This window comes from Suricata suricatta, chromosome 4 (assembly GCF_006229205.1).
Source record: "Suricata suricatta isolate VVHF042 chromosome 4, meerkat_22Aug2017_6uvM2_HiC, whole genome shotgun sequence".
In the NCBI taxonomy this organism is placed as follows: Eukaryota; Metazoa; Chordata; class Mammalia; order Carnivora; family Herpestidae; genus Suricata; species Suricata suricatta.
This window is the reverse complement of record NC_043703.1, coordinates 105,953,028-105,974,289: the sequence shown is the minus strand read 5'-3', so window position 1 is coordinate 105,974,289 and position 21,262 is coordinate 105,953,028. Positions and strand designations below refer to the sequence as shown.

Below are 21,262 nucleotides of genomic sequence, written 5' to 3'. Positions count from 1 at the left end.
TGTGCAGAGTGGCAAAAAATTGGGAGTTACCTGACATAGTTTTCCAACCAAGGTCAAACATGATGACACTGTGCCTTCTTGTTTCACTTCTCGTGTTGTAAACAAATATCTTTTTCATGATTTATGCCATGTTTGTCACATTTGTGCTTTTTTGGTGACTTGGTATTTAAAATTGCCTCCACATATAGTAGTAAGTGCTGTCTAGTGTTCTAAAGCCCAAGAAGGCAATAATGTACCTTGAAGAGAAAATGCACGTTAGACAGGCTTCATTCAGGTATCAGTTATAGTATTATTTGCTGTGACTCCACCGCTAATGAATCAACAACATGTATTAAATAAGGTATCTTTAAATAGAAATACACATAAGGTAACATATTGATTGGTTGAAGAGAATGTTGTGACCAGAGGCTCACAAGTCTCTCTATTTCCCTTATGAGCAATGATTCAATAATCACTAATTCAAGGTTTGCAGCACTTAATAGAACACAAGTACTACAATAACAAGAATTTACTGTATTTTTAAAAATTTAAGTCTAAATTAAGAACTTAAAAAAAGTAGTTTCCTTTGGTTGGGGAAGGGGAAAACACACTGGAAAGGACAGGAGTGAAATCTTGACTTTGAATATATGTTGTTTTTGTTTTTTTAGATTTAACGTGTAATTGTGTAAATGTTTTATATAATTATAAGCGAATTAATAAAATGCAATCCCTAAAAATCAGAAGCAGACTGAAATAAATGAACTATAATATATATTGACCTGGTGGCATAGTCATTGGAGAGGAATTCATTAAAATGACTTGAGAACACATAACTGTAAATTCCTAGTTGTACATGAAGGACAAAAAGAATTGTAAAATTATTCTAAGCTGTTTTACTAAGTATATGGTTAATTGTAATTATTATTTTGAAACTAACATATATTATAGAATAAAGCAAATAGTAATGGTCAGTGTCATTTGAAACAAAGATTTTCAGCAAAAGACAAGAAATACAAATATAAAATTGTAGGTTTTTTATATACATTCTTTAAAACTAAATTTCAATCTGGAAAGATCAGTAGAGTTTATGATGTATTTTGTCATAAGCAAACAAAAAATGTTTTACCTACTTCGATTTTCTGAAAGAGCTTAGAAATCATGTCAAACTCAGCATCAGTGTGTTCCACTGGCATCTGGATTGCAGTCTCTTGATGTCATTTCCTGTGGTAAAAAAATCAGGATTCCTTGATAAAGTGGCCACTTTCAGGTCTTGGGGAAAAAAGAAATGGATCATTTTGGAAAGCATAGACTATCAAAGACTACTGAGATTACTTATGTTAAAAGGACTCAACCAATTTAAGGATATTTTCTACTGGTTATAGATTGGACAACCTGAGTATCAGTAATATAAGAATAATTACAAGTGGACAAAAATGTAAAATGCATCACAGATGTTTAAATCCATGAGTTTGTAATGGTACCTGAAAATTAACAAACCAAATACTTGTAACCTTTGGAGTATAGTAGGAAACCAAATCATAATTTTGGAAACTTCTTAATAAAGGAATGATATCAAGCATTTTATCTTATCACCAAGAATTCTCCCTCATGGCATCCAATTGGTAAATGAGAAGAAGTTTGCTATCTTGGAGGTATTTGAGCTAATAAATAAGCAAGTAATGCTGGAATTAGTATATCTGTATTTTGCTCCCTGGATAAAGTAATGGATCTAGGAAATGATCATCATTGACTGAAAATGCTACAAAAAGACAGCCTTTCATTGTGTGCTTCCTGATGAAAGTCAATACCATCTCCTATAAAGCATGGTTGATTAAAAAGATCAAACCTAGATATGAACAAGTCTCTAGATCTAAACTACCAGTTTACAGGAAATACGGCGACAGAGGAACATGTTAAAGCAACACCCCAAGGATACAGTCGCAAAATGGAAATGTGGGAAATTCTTCAGGACGAACCACCTGCTTTCTTCAATTCATAAATTATGAGATAAAAATAAAATTGGAGGGGAAACCAGTAGTCTCTAACCTATTTAAAAGACATTTGAACCACTTGCAAAGAGGACTTTATGTGGATCTTGATTCAAACAGATTAAATATTAATTTTTTTAGAAATTTGAGGTAATCATACACTGGATATTGTATGATAGTAAAGAATTGTGAATTTAAGTGTGAGTAATGATAGTATGGTTTTTTTTATTTATATGTTAGAAATACATATTGAAGTTTTTGTATTAAATGGTAATACCTGGAATTGCTTTAGAATAGTCTATATTGAGTAAGTGAGAGATACAAATGAAACAAGCCTAGTCATGAATTAGTAATTGGAAGCTGAGTAATGGAATACTTCCACTATCTTACTGTTTTCCTGTGTATCTGAAATTTTCTATAAGTTAAGAAATATGCAGAAATTATAAACTGGTGACTGAATACTCTTCAGTATTTCCTAGAAGTTTGTTTTGTTTTAAGGGATCTCATGTAAAAAAACTTAAGACCTGTTTTAGTGATTTTAACACACAAAAATATAGAGTTAATTAAGTGTGAAATAAAGTAGGTTTGGGCTTCCACAATTCTGGAATCTTGAAAAATTGTCTAAAAGATGTCTAGCAAGTAAGTTTAGCTAGCAGAAAGTCCAAATATCATTTTGTGTTAGTGGCTTGGTACAGTTGTAATTGAATTGGCAGTTTTGATGCATGTCATGATGCAAACAGCTATAAAGTAGCACAGAGGGAAGAAAAACTTATTTCCACTAATGTTTCCTTTCAGGCATTTGACATTATCACAGACTGACATGGCAGCATTAACAGGAGGAAAGGTAATACTTCCTATATTAGAGGATTTGATAATCGCGCAAATAATAATAGTTCTTAAATGAACAACTTTTACTTTTAACAGGGATTCCCCTTCTTGTTTCAACATATTCGCGATGGCATCAATATAAGACAAACTTGTAATCTGATTTTCAGCCTCTGTCGATACAATAATCGACTTGCAGAACATGTAAGTACTGAGAAATAGTCTTAAAGTTTTTTTGGTAATTTTTAAAAGAATGTTCTGAAATCCTCCTTTTTCTATTCTAGATTGTGTCTATGCTTTTCACGTCAATAGCAAAGCTGACTCCTGAGGTATGTACACATTAGCTAATTCATGTTTTTAAGACAGTGCTTTCAAATAAACCTAATTGTTCTTGAAAAAAATAACAAGGTTTCTCCCATAATACAACTAGTTTATTTATTTATTTTAAATTTTCTTTAATGTTTTATTTTATTTTTGAGAGACAGCATGAGCAGGGGAGGGAGGCACAAAATCGGAAGACAGGTTCCAGGCTCTGAGCTAGTTGTCAGCACAGAGCCTGACGCGGGGCCCGAACCCACAAACCATGAGATCATGACCTGAGCCGAAGCCGGACACCCAACTGACTGAGCCACCCAGCCACCCCTTATGTATTTATTTTAAACATTTTTTTTTTAATTTTTGAGAGAGACAGCACGAGCAAGGGAGGGTCAGAGAGAGAGGGACACACAGAATCTGAAGCAGGCTCCAGGCTCTGAGCTAGCTGTCAGCACAGAGCCTGATGTGGAGCTCGAACCCATGAACCGTGAGATCATAACCTGAGCCGAAGCCGGATGCTTAACCAACTGAGCCACCCAGGCGCCCTAAACATTTATTTATTTTGAGAGAAAGATCAAGCTCGAGCAGGAGACTAGGGAGAGAAAGAATTTGCAGGGCTTAAACTCACAATGAGATCATGACCTGAGCCAAAACCAGGAGTCAGACACTTAATGGAGCCACCCAGGTGTCCCACCACAGATTAGTTTTAAGTTGAATACACTGAATTACCTCTTATATTTTGTTATCATAAATGTAATTTTCCCAATTAAATATACATTTACATAGAAGTTCAACATACTGGAGTGCCACATAGATAATAACCTTTGAAGTTGTTTGAAGCATATATTTGAACACATCATATATATTGTGTTTAAGAAAAAAATAGGCTAACCAAAACTCAGCAAAGATGAATAAAGATGTGAAAAATATAGTAACATGGTATTATATAAAAGGATTTTTGTAAAATGGTGATGTTATAACTAGTTTAGTGATACATACCTGTCAAATATGAATGTAAATTACACCTTAGTGATCAAGGGATGCTATAAGAAACTTTTACCTAAATTTTGCTATAAACAAGGTTGTCTCAGTAAAAGAGTTTTGATTGCTTTTTTCTAACTTGACATCCAGAAGAATACATGTTTTCTGTTACATGTGGTACCCATGCAATTGACTCTGCATCCCAAGTTGATCTTGCTGCATTATGATAGGATCCTGTATGTGCAGGAGTACTGAGGTCTCTTAACCTAACACAGATTTAAATGTGTGATGTGTATGAGTTTTACGTGTTTCTTTTCTGCCAAAACAGAGGGGTTCAAATACATTTAAATACACAGGTATATATGTGTCTTGCAGGCAGCCAATCCTTTCTTTAAATTGTTGACTATGCTAATGGAGTTTGCTGGTGGACCTCCAGGAATGCCTCCCTTTGCATCATATATTCTACAGAGAATATGGGAGGTAAGTCTTGAAGTAGATGTTTAGTATTTCTTTTTCTGAGAGTTTATTTTTTTAATAAAGTCACCAGTAGTTTAAGTACCAGTTTCTTCTTAGGTAATCCAAAATGGTTTTAGTAAGTCACAAGTCAGGGAAGAAAGTTGACAGCAATGGTAGACGAAGTACCAAGAGCTTCCTTTCTTTCAGAGTTACTGTTGTGGTCATAGAATTTCTCTTTAGTGAGTGTTGGGAAAATTTACTCTCTAGACCAGGGGTCAGCAAACTTTTTCTCTAACTGGTCAGTTAGTAAACATTTTAGGACTTGTGCGCCCTGTGATCTCTCTTGCAACCACTCTACTGCTGCTTTATCATAAAACCACCTAGACAGTACACAAATGAGTAGGCATGGTCCAAAAGCCATAGTTTTCCAACTCCAGATTCCTAAATTTCCTTTTCCCGCGAAAAAAATCTCCCCAGCAGTACAGTTACTATTTTTACTTCTCATAAGCAGTAATAGATTAGGCAAGCAATAAGAAAAATAAAGATGAGAAACATTACAGGATTAAAAGAAGTATTAAGTTTATAAATTTAACAAGACCTAAATTGGGTTCTCTTTTTGGTTCTTTGTTAGAACCCTTGGTTATTTTAATTTCATTTTGTAAAGTAATGTCAGATTTTTCTGAACATTGCCTGTTGATAGCCATAGCTTTAAAAATGGAGAAAAACTTGGGTAAAACTTCTTTTAGGCTCTATTTTCAAAAGACTGTCTTGGCTGTGTTTAATGGTATATACCCAAAGTAAGTAAAACAGTAACTGTTTTATATGCCATTCTTGCCATTTTATTTGTAGGTAATTGAATACAATCCTTCTCAGTGTCTGGATTGGTTGGCAGTACAGACACCCCGAAATAAACTGGCACACAGCTGGGTCCTGCAGAATATGGAAAACTGGGTTGAGCGGTTCCTTTTGGCTCACAATTATCCTAGAGTCAGGACTTGTAAGTCATATATTCAGAACTTACTGAACCATTTGTTGCAAGTTTTATTTTTGTTTGTTTTTTAAGGTAACTACAATATACCCATTGTTGTATAGTGCAAAGGCTCTTGGAGATACTGTTCTTAAAGGCCAAACTTACATTAGTATTTGGAAACCTATGACCATGTTTTGCAAATATCTACAATGTTTTTGGTGTCTTAAGGATAGGAAATGATCCTGTTTTGGGTGACCTCACCATCACTATCATTTTTGTTTCCTTGCTTAACAGACTAAAAAGTATAATCAGCATTACGTGAACAGAATAAAGTATCATAAAATCCTATGTTGAAAGTCACTTCAAGGCTAAGAGTAAAGTAATAATAAAGACATAGAGCAAGCTGAGAGAAAATATTCACTAAGTTATGGTATTTAAATGATAAACCTTTACACAGGCTGGAAGAGAACAAACAAAGATCTTGGAAGACAGGTGGACAAATATGAAAAATAGATATTTTACAGATTAGAAAATTGCTCACAGAAAAACAGTATTTTCTTTTTTGATACTATTCAAAGAAACAAAAATCAAAGTAGTATTTTTAAATTCCTTTAATCCTTAAATTTAAAATCATGTTTCCGAGGTGTCTGCTGAAAAGGCCTAGAATCAGTGACACTGCAGTAGCAACAAGCACATCAAATACCCAGATCCCTGTTTCTAAACACTATTCTCTGATAAAACAAATAATAGCTCTTTGAAGAAATGGCTGGGGCAGCTAATCTACAAGATGGCCTGGAGCATCTTGTAAGACCAGAAAGTAAAGAAGTATTCAAGAAACAAAATAATGGGGGTATGTCAAAGGGACACAGAAACAGTCTGAAAGAATTCCCAGTGGTTAAAGTTGGAACAATTTGAGTAAAAAAATAATCATCATCATCATCATTATGTATTGCTGATTGTACTTCAAAGTGTAAAATAAATAGCCACGAGTCTGTACTGATAAAATAAATGGTTAAGTAAATAATGAAGAAGAAACAAATCTCTCATATAGAAGAATCCTAAATAATTTATGTACATCCTCCCTCCAAGGAGGTGGAGCTTAATTTCCCAATCCCTGGAGTATGAGTTTAGTGACTTGCTTTCAAAGAGTAGGGAGTGGGGAATGGGTAGTTAGTTAAAGTGAAGAAATTTGACAAACATAAACTCAGCCAGGTGATTGAGGTTAACACCATCATTGATTTGTAGTGATAGCATGTACCCTTGATAAACTTGATATGATCTGTAAAGGGCACCTTACCTGTGTGTTCTTCCTTACAAAAACCTGTAAGTTGAGTCTAATAGTGATAAAGATTAGACAGACTCCATTTGAGGGACATTCTTCAAAAATACCTGACCCCAGTAATCCTCAAAACTGTCAAGGTTTTCCAAAAGCAGGGAGAGCCTGAGAAACTTCACAGTTAATTGGAGCTTCAGGAGACATGATGACTAAGTGTAATGTATCCTAGATCCAAAATAAAGAACATTAAGGCAAAAGTTATAAAATCTCAAGTGTGGAGTTTAGTTAAAAGTAATATGGTTTCTTAGAACAAATGTACCATAGTACTAATAGATGTTAATAATAGGAGAAAGGGAACAGTGTATGGGAACAGTCTTTTCTACCTATTCTAAAAATTTTTTTAATGTTTACTTTTGAGAAAGATACAGAACAGGGGAGGAGCAGAGAGAGAGAGGAGACACAGAATCCAAAGCAGACTCCAGGCTCCAGGCTCTGAGCTGTCAGCACAGAGCCCGACAGCAGGGCCCGAACTCATGAACCACAACATCATGACCTGAGCCAAAGTTGGAAGCTTACTGACAGAGCCACCCTGGCGCCCCTGTTCTACCTATTCTAAAATAAAAAAGTTTATTTGGGGAAAACACCTTGAACTTGTGGGTACACATGGAATTGGCACTGGTACTCATAGACTTGTTTTTCCTACCAGTTTAGGTGACCTCACAGTAATGGATTATTTGTTAGTGCTGACACATATGCTGGTGGCATTTGTGCCCTGACTTCTGACCATAAAGCAATAAAAAAAAGATGCTAAACCCAAAATAATTTGTTTTAGCAAATGGTTATTTCTAATATTCATGACAGTACTGAGGATATGGCATTCTCATACATTGCAATGAAGTTGTAAGTTAATTTTACCTTATGAAAAGCCATTTAGCAGTATGTCTCAAAATCCTTCAAAATGCTTTGCCCTTTTTAAATTCAGTAGTACCATTTTAAGGATTCCAGTATAAGTAAGTCATATAATGTATGGCTGTCTAAATAGCATTATTTATAATTGTGAAAACTTAGAAACTGAATGTTCAGCTGGTAAATAAATTGTCATAATGAATCATTTAAAAATTATAATAGTTTTAGGGGCACTTGGGTGGCTCAGTCGGTTAAGTGTCCAACTTTGGCACAGGTCATGATCTCATAGTTGAGTTTGAGCCCCACATCAGATTCTGGTCTCTTAGTGCAGAGCCCAGCTGGGATTTTTCTCTTTCTCTCTCTCTTGCTCAAAATAAACTTTATAAAATATATATATAATAGTTTGACTATAGTAATATGAAAAAGTGCTTGTAATAATGTAATTTGAAAAATAAAACCAGGAAAATATTTTAATAGGACAGTAAGACTTAGAGTAACATGTATAGAAGAAAAACTACAGAGAAATACTATTAAATATTACAAAATAATTTTAAGGAATGCCTTAGAATGTTGAGAGGAAAGAAGAAAAATCGAGACATGTTAAGTGTCTTAAAATAGTTGAAGTGTTGCCGTATAGAAGTGAAAGCAGATTTGTCCTAAGTTCTTTATAGCATAGAACTTAAAGAAAGGGACTCTTGAGTCATAGCAAGGCAGTTTTTAGCAAGATGGTCTGTTTTTCCATATTGACCTTCCTAATTGTTCTCAAGGGTATACATAATTTAAAAGTTATATATTTCTCCAAGGAGAACTTACTTTTTATTTAGAAGCAGATAGCTCTTAAATAAGTAGATAGTTTGGTATATGATAAAGCAAAACTAAATGTTAAATGTGGAATTTAAGTGTATCTTTAGTATAAGTTTTTTAACCTTTCATTGTGCCTGAAAATTTTTCACAATAAAATATTGGGATAAAAGTATATAACTTAATCTAAATAAGTTTCTTTCTTATCACAAATTACTTTTCTCAATAGCTTATGCAAAAATTTATCAGGATGATCCCTACATGCCAAGTTTTGTTTCAAATGTTGATACCAAATTGAGCCTAACTGAAAACAGACTAACCAGAGTGACATGGTGGGGGGGGTGGTGGAATATATAGAAATGGAGTATTCTGCACAAAGTTGTACATAAATTTTAATTTGAAATAAACCTGTAAAATGAGTTACAATTAATTTTAGAAACTCTATTTGCTTTGACAGAACATTGGAAATTATCAAATTATAGGTAGGACAGTGGCAAGCAGAATTAGTAGGTGTAGAAGTTTAAACTTAGGCATCAGAGTCCTTGAGGTGAGGAGGTTCTGTGATGACTTTTTAGGAGCACTAGCTCGTGAATCTGAGTATATCTGGGTTTGAATTCTAGCTCTGCCACTAGATGTGTATGTAATATGGGTGTAGTCCTACTGTTTTTAAGTCCGAATGAAAATGAGGATAATAAAAGTAGTGCCTCCTACATAAAGTTAAGCGGTTAAATAGTATAAATGTTCAATAAATCTTAGCAATTCTTGTTGTGGTGGTTGTTGACCATTATCTTTACTGTCATTGTCATCCTTATTATTGCCCAAGGCTAAATCTGAGTTCTACCTCTTTATCTGTGTGACCTTGGTCTTTGCTTCTCCAAGATTTAGATTTTCCAGTGTAACATCACCTACCTCTGGATGATTATGAGAATTAAATTATATTTTTAAAGTACCTAGCTCAATGCCTTGCAAAAAGTAACTGTTTTTACAGATGGAGTCAACTAATGGGTTATTTACCTCTCAGAATTACATACTTAATAACCTTTATCAGGTATGTTGAAGGAGGGATGCTTTCTTTGCATTCAGAGTCAGCATAGAAGTGTCTGGTTATGGAACGAATAAGTCATGGGGATAAAAGAGACCACATAGGGAACATAGTCGATATTGTGGTGACAGATGGTAGCTACACTTGTGAGGAGTGTAGCATAACATAAAGAGCAGTTGAATTACTATGTTGTACATCTGTGACTAACATAACATTCTGTAAATAAAAATTATTTTTAGATACAAATTTAGCCCTGAAGGCTTTTAAAGATTTTCCAAAGTTAATGTTCTGTAGTTGGCATATATAAAATCTTATACATTACAATGAACTTTAAAAAAGATCTCACTCTATCTTTATAACTTTGTTTTACTGTTACCTGTAAATCGTTACATGATAACTTACCATTATGTTGCAAAGAGGAGAAAAGTAAGATGCTAAAACATTGAATACTTTGTCCATGTCAGACAGCCTAAGCTAGGTCTTCTGGCTCCAAATGCTGTATTGTTCCTGGTAAACCATATTATTTCCTAAGAAGAAATGAAAAGACAAAATAAATGGAAAATTCTGTATTTTGGGAAAGCTAATCAAGAGGTTTAAAACTGTTCCTATTAATGTAATTGTTGTCACCACTTTAAAAATAACAATGACAGAATGGAAGGCGTCTGTTGTTATCATTCTTGGGATCTTTCTGTGGGGCCAGTGGTAGAGCAGAAGGCATTAAGAAATGTTCATGTCCCTTAATTTTTAATCATTTTGATTTTTAAAGAGAAGAGTGGTTTTGTGTTTAATGACTGCTCTTCAGTCTGTTTTATATCTTGTAAGGATCTGACAGTTTTGTTTTACATTTTGTAGCTGCAGCTTACCTTCTGGTGTCCCTTATACCAAGCAATTCATTCCGCCAGATGTTCCGGTCAACAAGGTCTTTGCACATCCCAACCCGTGACCTTCCACTCAGTCCAGACACAACAGTAGTCCTACATCAGGTCTACAACGTGCTCCTTGGTTTGCTCTCAAGAGCCAAACTTTATGTTGATGCTGCTGTTCATGGCACTACAAAGCTAGTGCCCTATTTTAGCTTTATGACTTACTGTTTAATTTCCAAAACTGAGAAGCTGATGTTTTCCACATACTTCATGGATTTGTGGAACCTTTTCCAGCCTAAACTTTCTGAGCCAGCAATAGCTACAAATCACAATAAACAGGCTTTGCTTTCGTTTTGGTACAATGTGTGTGCTGACTGTCCAGAGAATATCCGCCTTATTGTTCAGAACCCAGTGGTAACCAAGAACATTGCCTTCAATTACATCCTTGCTGACCATGATGATCAGGATGTGGTGCTTTTTAACCGTGGGATGCTGCCAGCCTACTACGGCATTCTGAGGCTCTGCTGTGAACAGTCTCCTGCATTCACACGACAGCTGGCTTCTCACCAGAACATCCAATGGGCCTTTAAGAATCTTACACCACATGCCAGCCAATACCCTGGAGTGAGTAAAATTGATAAATATTTTTGTATCTTCAAATTGATTGGAAATAACCAATTTTCCCCCTGCTGGGAAGTGGTAATAAAATATGGAAGTATAGTCTAACTTTAACTGTTGTTTCCTAAGGACTTAATGTTTATTTTCTTGAATACCTGTATAAAATGCTGTAGTACTATAACATTGGTAAGTAATATGGATAATTATTAGGTTGATGTTGAAATTTTGTGTCTAACTGAACTTAGCTATTTTATTTAAATCTTTATTATCAGGATCTACATGCTATGCTAAGCTGTGAGCTACACAGTATTTTTATCTTAGCTGTAGTATTCCCTAGTTTTTTTCTTAAACTACATTCAGGGGACTGAAATCCTTAAAGAGTCCATCAGAATAAAAATATACGTGGTCTGAATTGAATACCTTTTTTCTGCAGACTATTTTTAGGTTTCATATTAAAAATGTCCCCCTTCATGTATAGCTTTCATTCCTGGGTATTTCTTTTTCACTATTGCTTCTTAACTCTCTCTTTTAAACTCAAGATGATATCAAGAGAGTTTAAGTCTAGGAAAGGGGTTAGAAGGAGAGTACAGAACTCTTTTTTTCAAGCTTTTGTCAACCTAAAGACGACAAACTGCTAATGTGCGAAGCTTTTTGCTACATGGGAAATGGTGAGAGTGGAGAGTAGTGGCTTTTTCAAGACATTCAACATTTACTTAAGAGTTCAATCAAATGAGTGCAATGAAGAGTATTTTAATTACTGGTATCCTTGAATTGTATGCTGCGTTTTCCTATTGAAAAAAGGATCTTAAGATCCTTTAGATATGATGTAGTAAATTGTCCCCACCCCCAGAAAGAATAACCTAATTTCCAGCCAAGAAATTTAGAATGCCTAGAATAGTGGAAAGAATGGGAGTATACTGAGTACCAAAAGGGGTTCAAAACCAAGGTTATGAGGGTACAGAAGGAAACAAATGTGAGAGTCTGTCCTGACCTCAAAGGAGTCAGGACAGGATTTATCAAGATTTATCAAGATTCAGGGGCACCTGGGTGGCTTAATCACTCTTGGTTTTGGATTAAGTAATGATCTCGTGGTTCATGGGCTCGAGCCCCATGTCAGGCTCTATTCATAAGCCCACCTGGGATATTCTCTCTCTCTCTCCTCTCTCTCTCTTTTTAAAAAAAGGTGTATCAAGATTCAGTGGATTTGTCTTTATCACATTCTCATAAATAATATTTGACTTAGTTACTAAACATGATGTCCCTGGTTATATATACCTTTGATGAGTGCTGGGTGAGTTAAAGTATCTTCTATTGTAAATCTTAACTATTAGAGAGTTTCATGAAAATAGTGCTTAAATCATTTTTTTTTGCCATAAAAATTATGGAGTTGGAGGGTTTTCAGTTCATTGGTAAGTATGTGTTAGAAGAGCAACCCACATTCCCATAGTAAATGCCAGTTTGCTATTTTACTAAAATAGTAGTTCCCACATACCATCCATCAGATAACTTGAACTAACCCTTCATAAGTCTAGAAAGAGCATTCCAAATTTTGGTACAAAGTGTTTTCTCAGAAATGGTATTAATTCACATGTAAATGAGGGGCATAAAATTTTGTGACAAAGTAATGGTTTTTCCTTAAATGGGGGAGGGGCACGTGGTTGGCTCCTTTAAGCATCCAACTCTTGATTTCAGCTTAGGTCATGATCCCAGGGTTGAGGTCTAGTCGCATGTTGGGCTCTGCACTGAGCATGGAGCCTGCTTAAGATACTCTCGTTCTCTCTCACGCCTCTAGCCCCTCCTGTCCATCTCGTGTGCAGGTGCGCTCTGTCTCTCTCTCTCCAAATAAAAAATGGGGGGAGAAAACGGAGGCAAACGTTTGGTATTGTGTACCTGGATGCCCATTTGAATTACAAAGCTAGTGCTTTAAATATGAAGATTAAAAATGAGCTATGCTAACTAGTTTTTATTTTTTAAATTTTTTTTTAATGCTTTATTTATTTTTGATACAGAAGAGACAGAGCATGAGAGGGGGAGAGTCAGAGAGAGAGGGAGACACAGAATCTGAAACAGGCTCCAGGCTCTGAGCTAGCTGTCAGCACAGAGCCTGACGTGGGGCTCAAACCCACGAACGTGAGATCTGACCTGAGCCGAAGTCGGAGGCCCAACCGACTGAGCCACCCAGGCGCCCCTAACTAGTCTTTAATCTTCCTGAACATTTAAGATTATATAGTAACTTTTTAAAATACAATTCATTGCTAATTTTATAACTGTTCTTGAATGGTAGCATAATCTGATTTCATTTGTATGTTAAGAGCTGGTCAGTGGGTATAAGATTCAGAAATAAGAAGCAAATGTTCTAAAATGTTGTCGGGTTAAAAGGTCACCATAATGCTTATTTGCCCTTTTTAGGCAGTAGAAGAACTATTTAACCTGATGCAGCTGTTTATAGCTCAGAGGCCAGATATGAGAGAAGAAGAATTAGAAGATATTAAACAGTTTAAGAAAACAACTATCAGTTGTTACTTACGTTGTTTAGATGGACGCTCCTGCTGGACTACTTTAATAAGGTATAAAAGATGTTTTTTGGTGTTTTTTTAGTTTGTTTTGTTTTCCCAAGTGAGGGGATGGGCACCATCCTTTTGACACTTTGAAGAGTTATAATTAAATTATAACTGGAGTTTACCAATTGTTTAAAGTTACTCGGGAACCATTTTTGCATATAGTTACCTTGGAAGGATTTATCTCTTGAAATTTTTGAGCAGCTTTTATTTTGTTTTGGTTTTGAGGTGTTCGTATATGTTTTTATCAGAATCTTAACATATAATCTTAAACCTAAAGCTTGATTTCTCCTCTCTGTTGTGATTCATCCTGACTTAAGCTTAGACATTTCAGTTCTAGAGCTCTCCAAAGACCGCTTTCTCTATCTTTGGATGAATCTTACTGTTAATGTTTTCCATTCTGTTTGGCCCAGATCTACCTGTCTTTTTTAACTATATGAATTAGCCAAATAAAACATCATTATAGTTGCTCAGAGCTACAGAAGTTATTGAATGGCTATAAAGGAACTCTGCAACAAATTACACATAATTTCCTTAACTGTAGAAATAAAGTCCAAGTTGATTTCTTAAAATGCTTCTGTATGATATATCTAAGACTTGGAAGTAATGTCCTTTTTTGGGCATATTTTGGCAGTATTTCTTTGAACACTGTAGTATTTTAAGCTTAATTAACCGTAATAAAGTTATTTCAGGTTGTCTTGAGAAAATTTTCAGATTTGAATCTCTGTTCATACAGAATTAACTTATGCTTTTGCTGTGACGGAGTTCTTTTTTTTTTTTTAATGTGGCTACTCAAAAGTTTATTTTTTTAATTTATAGTTTATTGTCAACTTGGTTTCCATATAACACCCAGTGCTCTTCCCCACAAGTGTCCTCCTCCATATCCATCACTCCCCTTTTCCTTTCCCCCTTCCCCTTCAGCCCTCAGTTTGTTTTTAGTATTCCAGAGTCTCTCATGATTTGCCTCCCTCCCTCTCCCTAACTCTTTTAACCCCTTCTGCTCCCCACGGTCCTCTGTTAAGTTTCTCCTGTTAGACTTTTGAGTGAAAAATTATGGTACCTATCCCTCTCTGCCTGACTTATTTCACTTAGCATGACACCTTCGAGGTTCATCCACTTTGCTACAAATGGCCATATTTCATTCTTTCTCATTGCCATGTAGTACTCCATTATATATATATATGTATATATATATATTTACACCACATCTTCTTGATCCATTCTTCATGTGATGGACATTTAGGCTCTTTCCATGATTTGGCTATTGTAGAAAGTACCCCTATGAACATTGGGGTACATGTGCCCCTATGCATCTGCGCTTCTGTATCCCTTGGGCAAATCCCTATTGCTGGGTCATAGGGGAGTTCTATTGTTAATTTTTTGAGGAACCTCTACACTGTTTTCCAGAGCAGCTGTACCAGTTTACATTCCCACCAACGATGTAGGAGGGTGCCCGTTTCTCCACATCCTCGCCAGCATCTATTTTCTCTTTATTTGTTCATTTTAGCCACTCTGACCAGTGTGAGGTGGTATCTCATTGTGGTTCTGATTTGTATTTCCCTGATGATGAGTAATGCTGAGCATCATTTCATGTGTCTGTTGGCCATCTGGATGTCCTCTTTGGAGAAGTGTCTGTTCATGTCTTCTGCCCATTTCTTCACTGGATTATTCGTTTTTCAGGTGTGGAGTTTGTGAGTTCCTTATAGATTTAGGATACTAGCCCTTTATCTGATATGTCATTTGCAACTATCTTTTCCCATTCCATTGGTTGCCTATGAGTTTTCCTGATTGTTTCCTTGGCAGAGCAGAAGCTTTTTATCTAGATGAAGTCCCGATAGTTCATTTTTGCTCTTGATTCCCTTGCCTTTGGGGATGTGTCGAGTAGGGAATTGCTGCAGTTGAGGTCAAGGAGACTGTTTCCTACTTTCTCCTCGAGGATTTTGAGGGTTTCCTGTCTCACATTCAGGTCCTTCATCCATTTTGAGTTTATTTTTGTATATGGTGTAAGAGACTGGTCTGGTTTCATTCTTCTGCATATTGCTGTCCAGTTCTCCAAGCACCATCTGTTAAAAAGGCTGCCGTTTTTCCATTGGATACTCTATTCTGCTTTATCAAAGATTAATTGGCCATACATTTGTGGGTCCAGTTCTGGGTTCTCTTTTCTATTCCATTGGTCCATGTGTCTGTTTTTGTTTTAATACCATACTGTCTATCTAGATGATGACAACTTTGTAGTAGAGGCTGAAGACTGGGATTGTGATGCCTCCTGTTTTGGTTTTCTTCTTCAATATTACTTTGGTTATTCAGGGTCTTTTGTGATTCCATATGAATTTGAGGATAGTTCTAGTTTTGAGAAGAAAGCTGGTGCAATTTTGATTGGGATTACATTGGATGTGTAGATTGCTTTGGGTAATAATGACATTTTAACAATGTTTATTCCAATCCTTGAGCATGGACTGTTTTTCCATTTCTTTGTGTCTTCTTCAATTTCTTTCATAAGTTTTCTTTAGTTTTCATTGTACAGGTCTTTTACATCTCTGGTTAGGTTTATTCCTAGGTATTTTATGGTTTTTCATGCAATTGTCACTGGGATCAGTTTCTTGATTTCTTTTTCTGTTGTTTCATTATTGGTGTATAAAAATGCAACTGATTTCTGTACATTGATTTTGTACCCTGCAACATTACTGAATTCATTGATCAGTTCTCATAGGCTTCTGGTGGAGTCTTTTGGGTTTTCCATGTAGAGTATCATGTCATCTGTGAAAAGTGAAAGTTTGACTTCCTCTTTGCCATTTCTGATGCCTTTTATTTCCTTTTGTTGTCTGATGCTAGGACTTCAGCACTATGTTAAACAACAGTGTGAGAGAGGACATCCCTGTCGTGTTCTTGATCTCAGGGGAAAAGCTCCCAGTTTTACCAGTTGAGGATGATATTAGCTGTGGGCTTTTCATAAATGGCTTTTATGATGTTTAAGTAAGTTCCTTCTATCTTGACTTTCTCAGGGTTTTTATTAAGAAAGGATGCCGTATTTTGTCAATGCTTTTTTTGCATCTATCGATAGAATCATATGGTTTTTATCTCTCTCTTTTTTTTTTTTTTTTGGTGAACATGATGGATTTGGGAATATTGAACCAGCCAGGAATGAATTCCACTTGATCATGGTGGATAATTCTTTTTATAAGCTGTTGAATTCGATTTGCTAGTATCTTGTTGAGTGTTTTTGCATCTGTATTCATCAAGGATATTGGCCTATAGTTCTCTCTTTTTTTTTTTTTTTTTTTTTTTTTGCTGGGTCTCTGGTTTGGGAATCAAAGTGATGCTGGCTTCATAGAATGAGTTTAGAAGTTTTCCTTCTATTTCTGTTTCTTGGAATAGCTTGAGAAGAATGGGTATTAACTCTGCTTTAAATGTCTGGTAGAATTCCCCAGGGAAGCCATCCGGCCCAGGGCTCTTATTCGTTGGGACATTTCTGGTAACTGATATGATTTCTTCACTGGTTGTGAGTCTTCAGATTTTCTCTCTCTTCCCGTTTGAATTTTGGGAGTGCATGTGTGTTTAGGAATTTGTCCATTTCTTCTACATTGTTCAGTTTGTTGGCATGTAATTTTTCCTAGTATTCCCTGATGATTGCTTTCATTTCTGAGGGATTGGTTGTACTAGACCCATTTTCATTCATGATTTTTGTCTATTTGAGTGTTCTTTCTGAGGAGCCGGAGTAGAGGTTTATCCATTTTATTTTTTCAGAAAACCAACTCTTGGTTTCATTGATCTCTTCAGCTGTTTTTTTGGATTCCATATTGTTTATATCTGCCCTTACCTTTATTGTTTCTCTTTTTCTGCTGGTTTTGAGGTGCTCTTGCTGCTCCCCTTCTAGTTCCTTTAGGTGTGCTGTTAGATTTTGAATATGCGCTTTTCCTGGTTTGTTGAAATAGGCCTGGATTGCAGTATACTTTCCTCTTAGGAATGCCTTTGCCATGTCCCAGAGTGTTTGGGTTGTTTTATTTTTGTTTTCATTTGTTTCCATATATTTTTTAGTTTCTTTTCTAACTGCCTGATTGACCCCATCATTCTTTAGTAGGGTGGTTTTTAAGCTCCATGTTTTTGGAGGTTTTCCAGACTTTTTTCCTGTGATTGAGTTCAAGTTTCATAGCATTGTGATCTGAAAGTGTGCATGGTATGATCTCAATTCTTTTATATTTATGGAGGGCTTCTTTATGACCCAGTATGTGATCTGTGTTGGAGAATGTTTCATGCACACTCATTAAGAAAGTGAATTCTCTAGCCTCAGGATGTAGAGTTCTAAATATATCTGTCAAATCCATCACCATCCAAGTGTCGTTCAGGTCCATTGTTTCTTTAGTGATTTTCTGTCTGGTTGATCTATCCATTGCTGTAAGTGGAGTATTAAAATCCCCTGCAATTAGCACACTAAGATTGTTTCTGTTTGTGGTTTTTTTTTTTTTTGTATTTGGGTGCTCCCGAATTCACCACGTAGATGTTTATAATTGTTAACTCTTCCTGATGGAGAGGCCTTGTGATTATATAATGTCTTTCTTCATCTTCTGTTACTGCCTGTACTTTAAAGTCTAGTTTGTCCGATATAAGTATGGCTACTCCACTTTCTTTTGACTTCCAGTCGCATGATAGATATTTCTCCATCCCTTTCCTTTCAATCTGAAGCTGTCTTCAGGTCTAAGATGAGTCTCTTGTAGACAGCAAATGGATTTTTTTTAAATCTATTCTGCTACCCTGTGTCATTTAATTGGAGCATTCAGTCCATTTACATTCAATGTTATTGAAAAATGGGGGTTTGGATTCATTGTGTTCTCTGTAGGGTTCGTGCTTATAGCAGTGTCTCTGGTACCTTATATTCCTTGCAATATTTCCCTCATAGAGTCCCTGTTAGGATTTCTTGTAGGGATTGTTTGGTGGTGATGAATTCTCTCAATTTTTGTTTATTTGGGAACACCTTTATCTCTCCTTCTATTTTGAATGACAGGCTTACTGGATAAAGGATTCTTTCTTGGCTGCATATTTTTTCTGTTGACCACATTGAAGATTTCTTGCCATTCCTTTCTGGCCTGCCAAGTTTTGTTAGATCTGTAACCCCTTTAATAGGTTTCCCTTTGTATGCCATGACTCTTTTATCCCTACCTGCTTTCAGAATTCTCTCTTTATCCTTCTATTTTGCCAGTTTCACTATGATATGTCCTGCCGAAGGTCGATTCAAGTTACGTCTGAGGGGAGTTCTCTGTGCCTCCTGGATTTCAATGTCTATTTCTTTCCCCAGATTGGGGGAGTTCTTGGCTATAATTAGATCAAGCACCCCTTCAGGACCTATTTCTCTTCTTCTTCAGGAATTCCAATGATATGGATATTGTTCCATTTGATTGTATCACTCAGGTCTTAAATTCTCCTTTTGTGCTCCTGAATCAATTTCTCTCTCTCTTTCTTGGGTTCCTCTTTTGCTGTGACTGTGTCTTCTAATTTTGAATTATTTGAATATTCTCCTCTCTGCCTCTTCAATTCATGCAGTGGCAGCCTCCATTTTATTATGCACCTCATTTATAGCATTAACTCATCACAGCTATTTTGAAGGTCCCTAGTCTTTGTATCAATAGCTTCTCAGATGACTTCTATGCTTTTTTCAAGCCCAACAATTAATTTTATGACAATTGTTCTAAATTCTGGCTTAGTTATGTTGCTTATTATCTGTTTTGAGCAGTTCTGTACCTGTGACTTCTTCCTGGAATTTCTTTAGAGGAGAGTTCTTCTGTTTCGTCATTTTGGCTAGCTTTCTGTCTCTTGTCAGTTTTAAAAGCTTGTTATACACTCTGCACCTGTTAGTATTGCTATATAAAGGAGGCTCATTTACTCCTGTTCATTCAGGAAGTGCTCAAATTTTAATGCTGTCTTTTGGTTTCTCTTTTGTGCCTTTGGTTATTTTATTTCCCTACTCAGTGATATTTGGGACTCTCCACCATGTGTACTTTGGCGTGTTTCTTGAGGTAGCCCTGGAAAGGAAAACAGACAGACCAAAACACAGGGAACAAAAGCATGCAAACACACAGACAAATCAAACAAACAAGCAAACCAAAAGGGGAAAGAAAAGGGAAAAAAAAGGGGGGGGGGACAAAAACAACAAAAGTCAAAGGACAGTCTAAAAGCATAAAATCAGCGGAGAGAGAGATAAGAATGAGATAAGGGATGGGGGCACCTAGGTGGTTCAGTTGGTTGAGCGTCCGACTTCGGATCAGGTCATGATCTCACAGTTTGTGGGTTCGAGCCCAGTGTCAGGCTCTGTGCTGGCAGCTCAGAGCCTAGAGCCTGCTTTTGATTCTGTGTTTCCCTCTCTCTCTGCTCCTCCCCTGCTTGCGATCTGTCTCTCTGTGTCTCTCAAAAATAAATAAATGTTAAAAAAAAAAAAGAAGAAGAAGAAGAATGAAATAAGGAAAAATATATCTGAATGGCAAGAATTGACCCCAATCATGGCAATGCATCAGTGTTGATCTTTCCTGGGCTGGGCGTTGGGGGAGAAAAAGAAAAAAAAAAAAAAAAAAAAAAAAAAAGCAGCTCTCCAGCACAGATGGGCGTGGTTCAGTGTAGGTAGGTCTGGGGTGGGGGGCTGCTCTCTGAGGCCCTGCCCTGGTGGTTGTGGGGAGAAAAATGGCAGTGCCCCAATCCCTTCTCGAACCAAGCATTGCAACCCACCCTTTTGGGTCTGATCTCCCTGTGCCAAGGGTGGGCCAAGTTGTACTTTCCAAGCCCCGCCTCATTTTGAAATATTAGTCCAGGCACTTAATGATACCGCCTGAGATGTGATGTACTCGCACAGGCCGGGTGGTTTCCTGGCCGGGGATCGAGTAGGGGGAGTCTGGGAACAGTTTCTTCTGGCGGTGCCAGGGATCAGGGCACCGAGCCCAAGGAAAACGCGCCAGCTAAAGGGGACAGATCTCTCACCCCACGCCCTGCATTATAGATGGGGTGATAGGATCCCTCTCCATCCCAGGCCGAGGTTTTTCTCTTCTCTAGAGACAGCTCTATGAGCGTTTTCAGCCTTTCTCTTCCCCTCATCTCTCTGGCTCTGTACACTCCCGATGCTCTGCATGGAGCTCCCTCCCGTGCACTCCAAGCCTCAGGGTACCATCCATTTTTATCTTCCCCAGTTCGCCCTCACACACACGAGGCTGTCCTATTTGTGGACTCTGTGTCTTTTCCTCCCACTCTTGTAGATCAGAGTATTATGGCTTTAGTCCTTCTTTAGTTTGATAGATGTGGGCGGGTGAAAATTACAGAGCTCCCTACTTCTCTGCCATCTTGCCCCCTCCTGAAGTAGTTTTTTTTTTTAAATTTTTTATTAATAGTAGTTTTTTTATTAATTTTAAATACTTTGTTTTCCTGAGGTTTACTACTTAAATCTTTTTCTCAAAAAAAAAAAGATTTGAGCTTTCTTAATTCTTTTTTGATAAAGGAAAGAAAAAATTAAAAGTAGAAGGAATTCTGGTTGTACTTTAGCAGCATTTTCCAGTACCTAGTAATGTAATTAGGTCTGTTAACAGGAGCAATACAACTACTTTTGAGGATTATCACATAAATTATTTTCAAGGCCAAGGTGTGTTTAATGTTTCCCCCTCATGTTTCTCTTTCTTCCCAAGAACCAGCTGATAAGTGCTTGGGTAGTATA

General features: G+C 36.5%; 1 protein-coding gene across 1 annotated transcript in view; it reads left to right on the top strand.

Moving 5' to 3' along the window:
• USP34 (ubiquitin specific peptidase 34) overlaps positions 1–21,262 on the top strand; it is a 194,938-nt gene that overhangs the window by 149,837 nt on the left and 23,839 nt on the right. Inside the window, 7 exon segments of the mRNA XM_029937436.1 lie at positions 2,763–2,811; positions 2,892–2,996; positions 3,077–3,121; positions 4,464–4,568; positions 5,394–5,541; positions 10,392–11,026; positions 13,430–13,587. Coding sequence (XP_029793296.1) covers positions 2,763–2,811; positions 2,892–2,996; positions 3,077–3,121; positions 4,464–4,568; positions 5,394–5,541; positions 10,392–11,026; positions 13,430–13,587 — 1,245 coding nt within the window.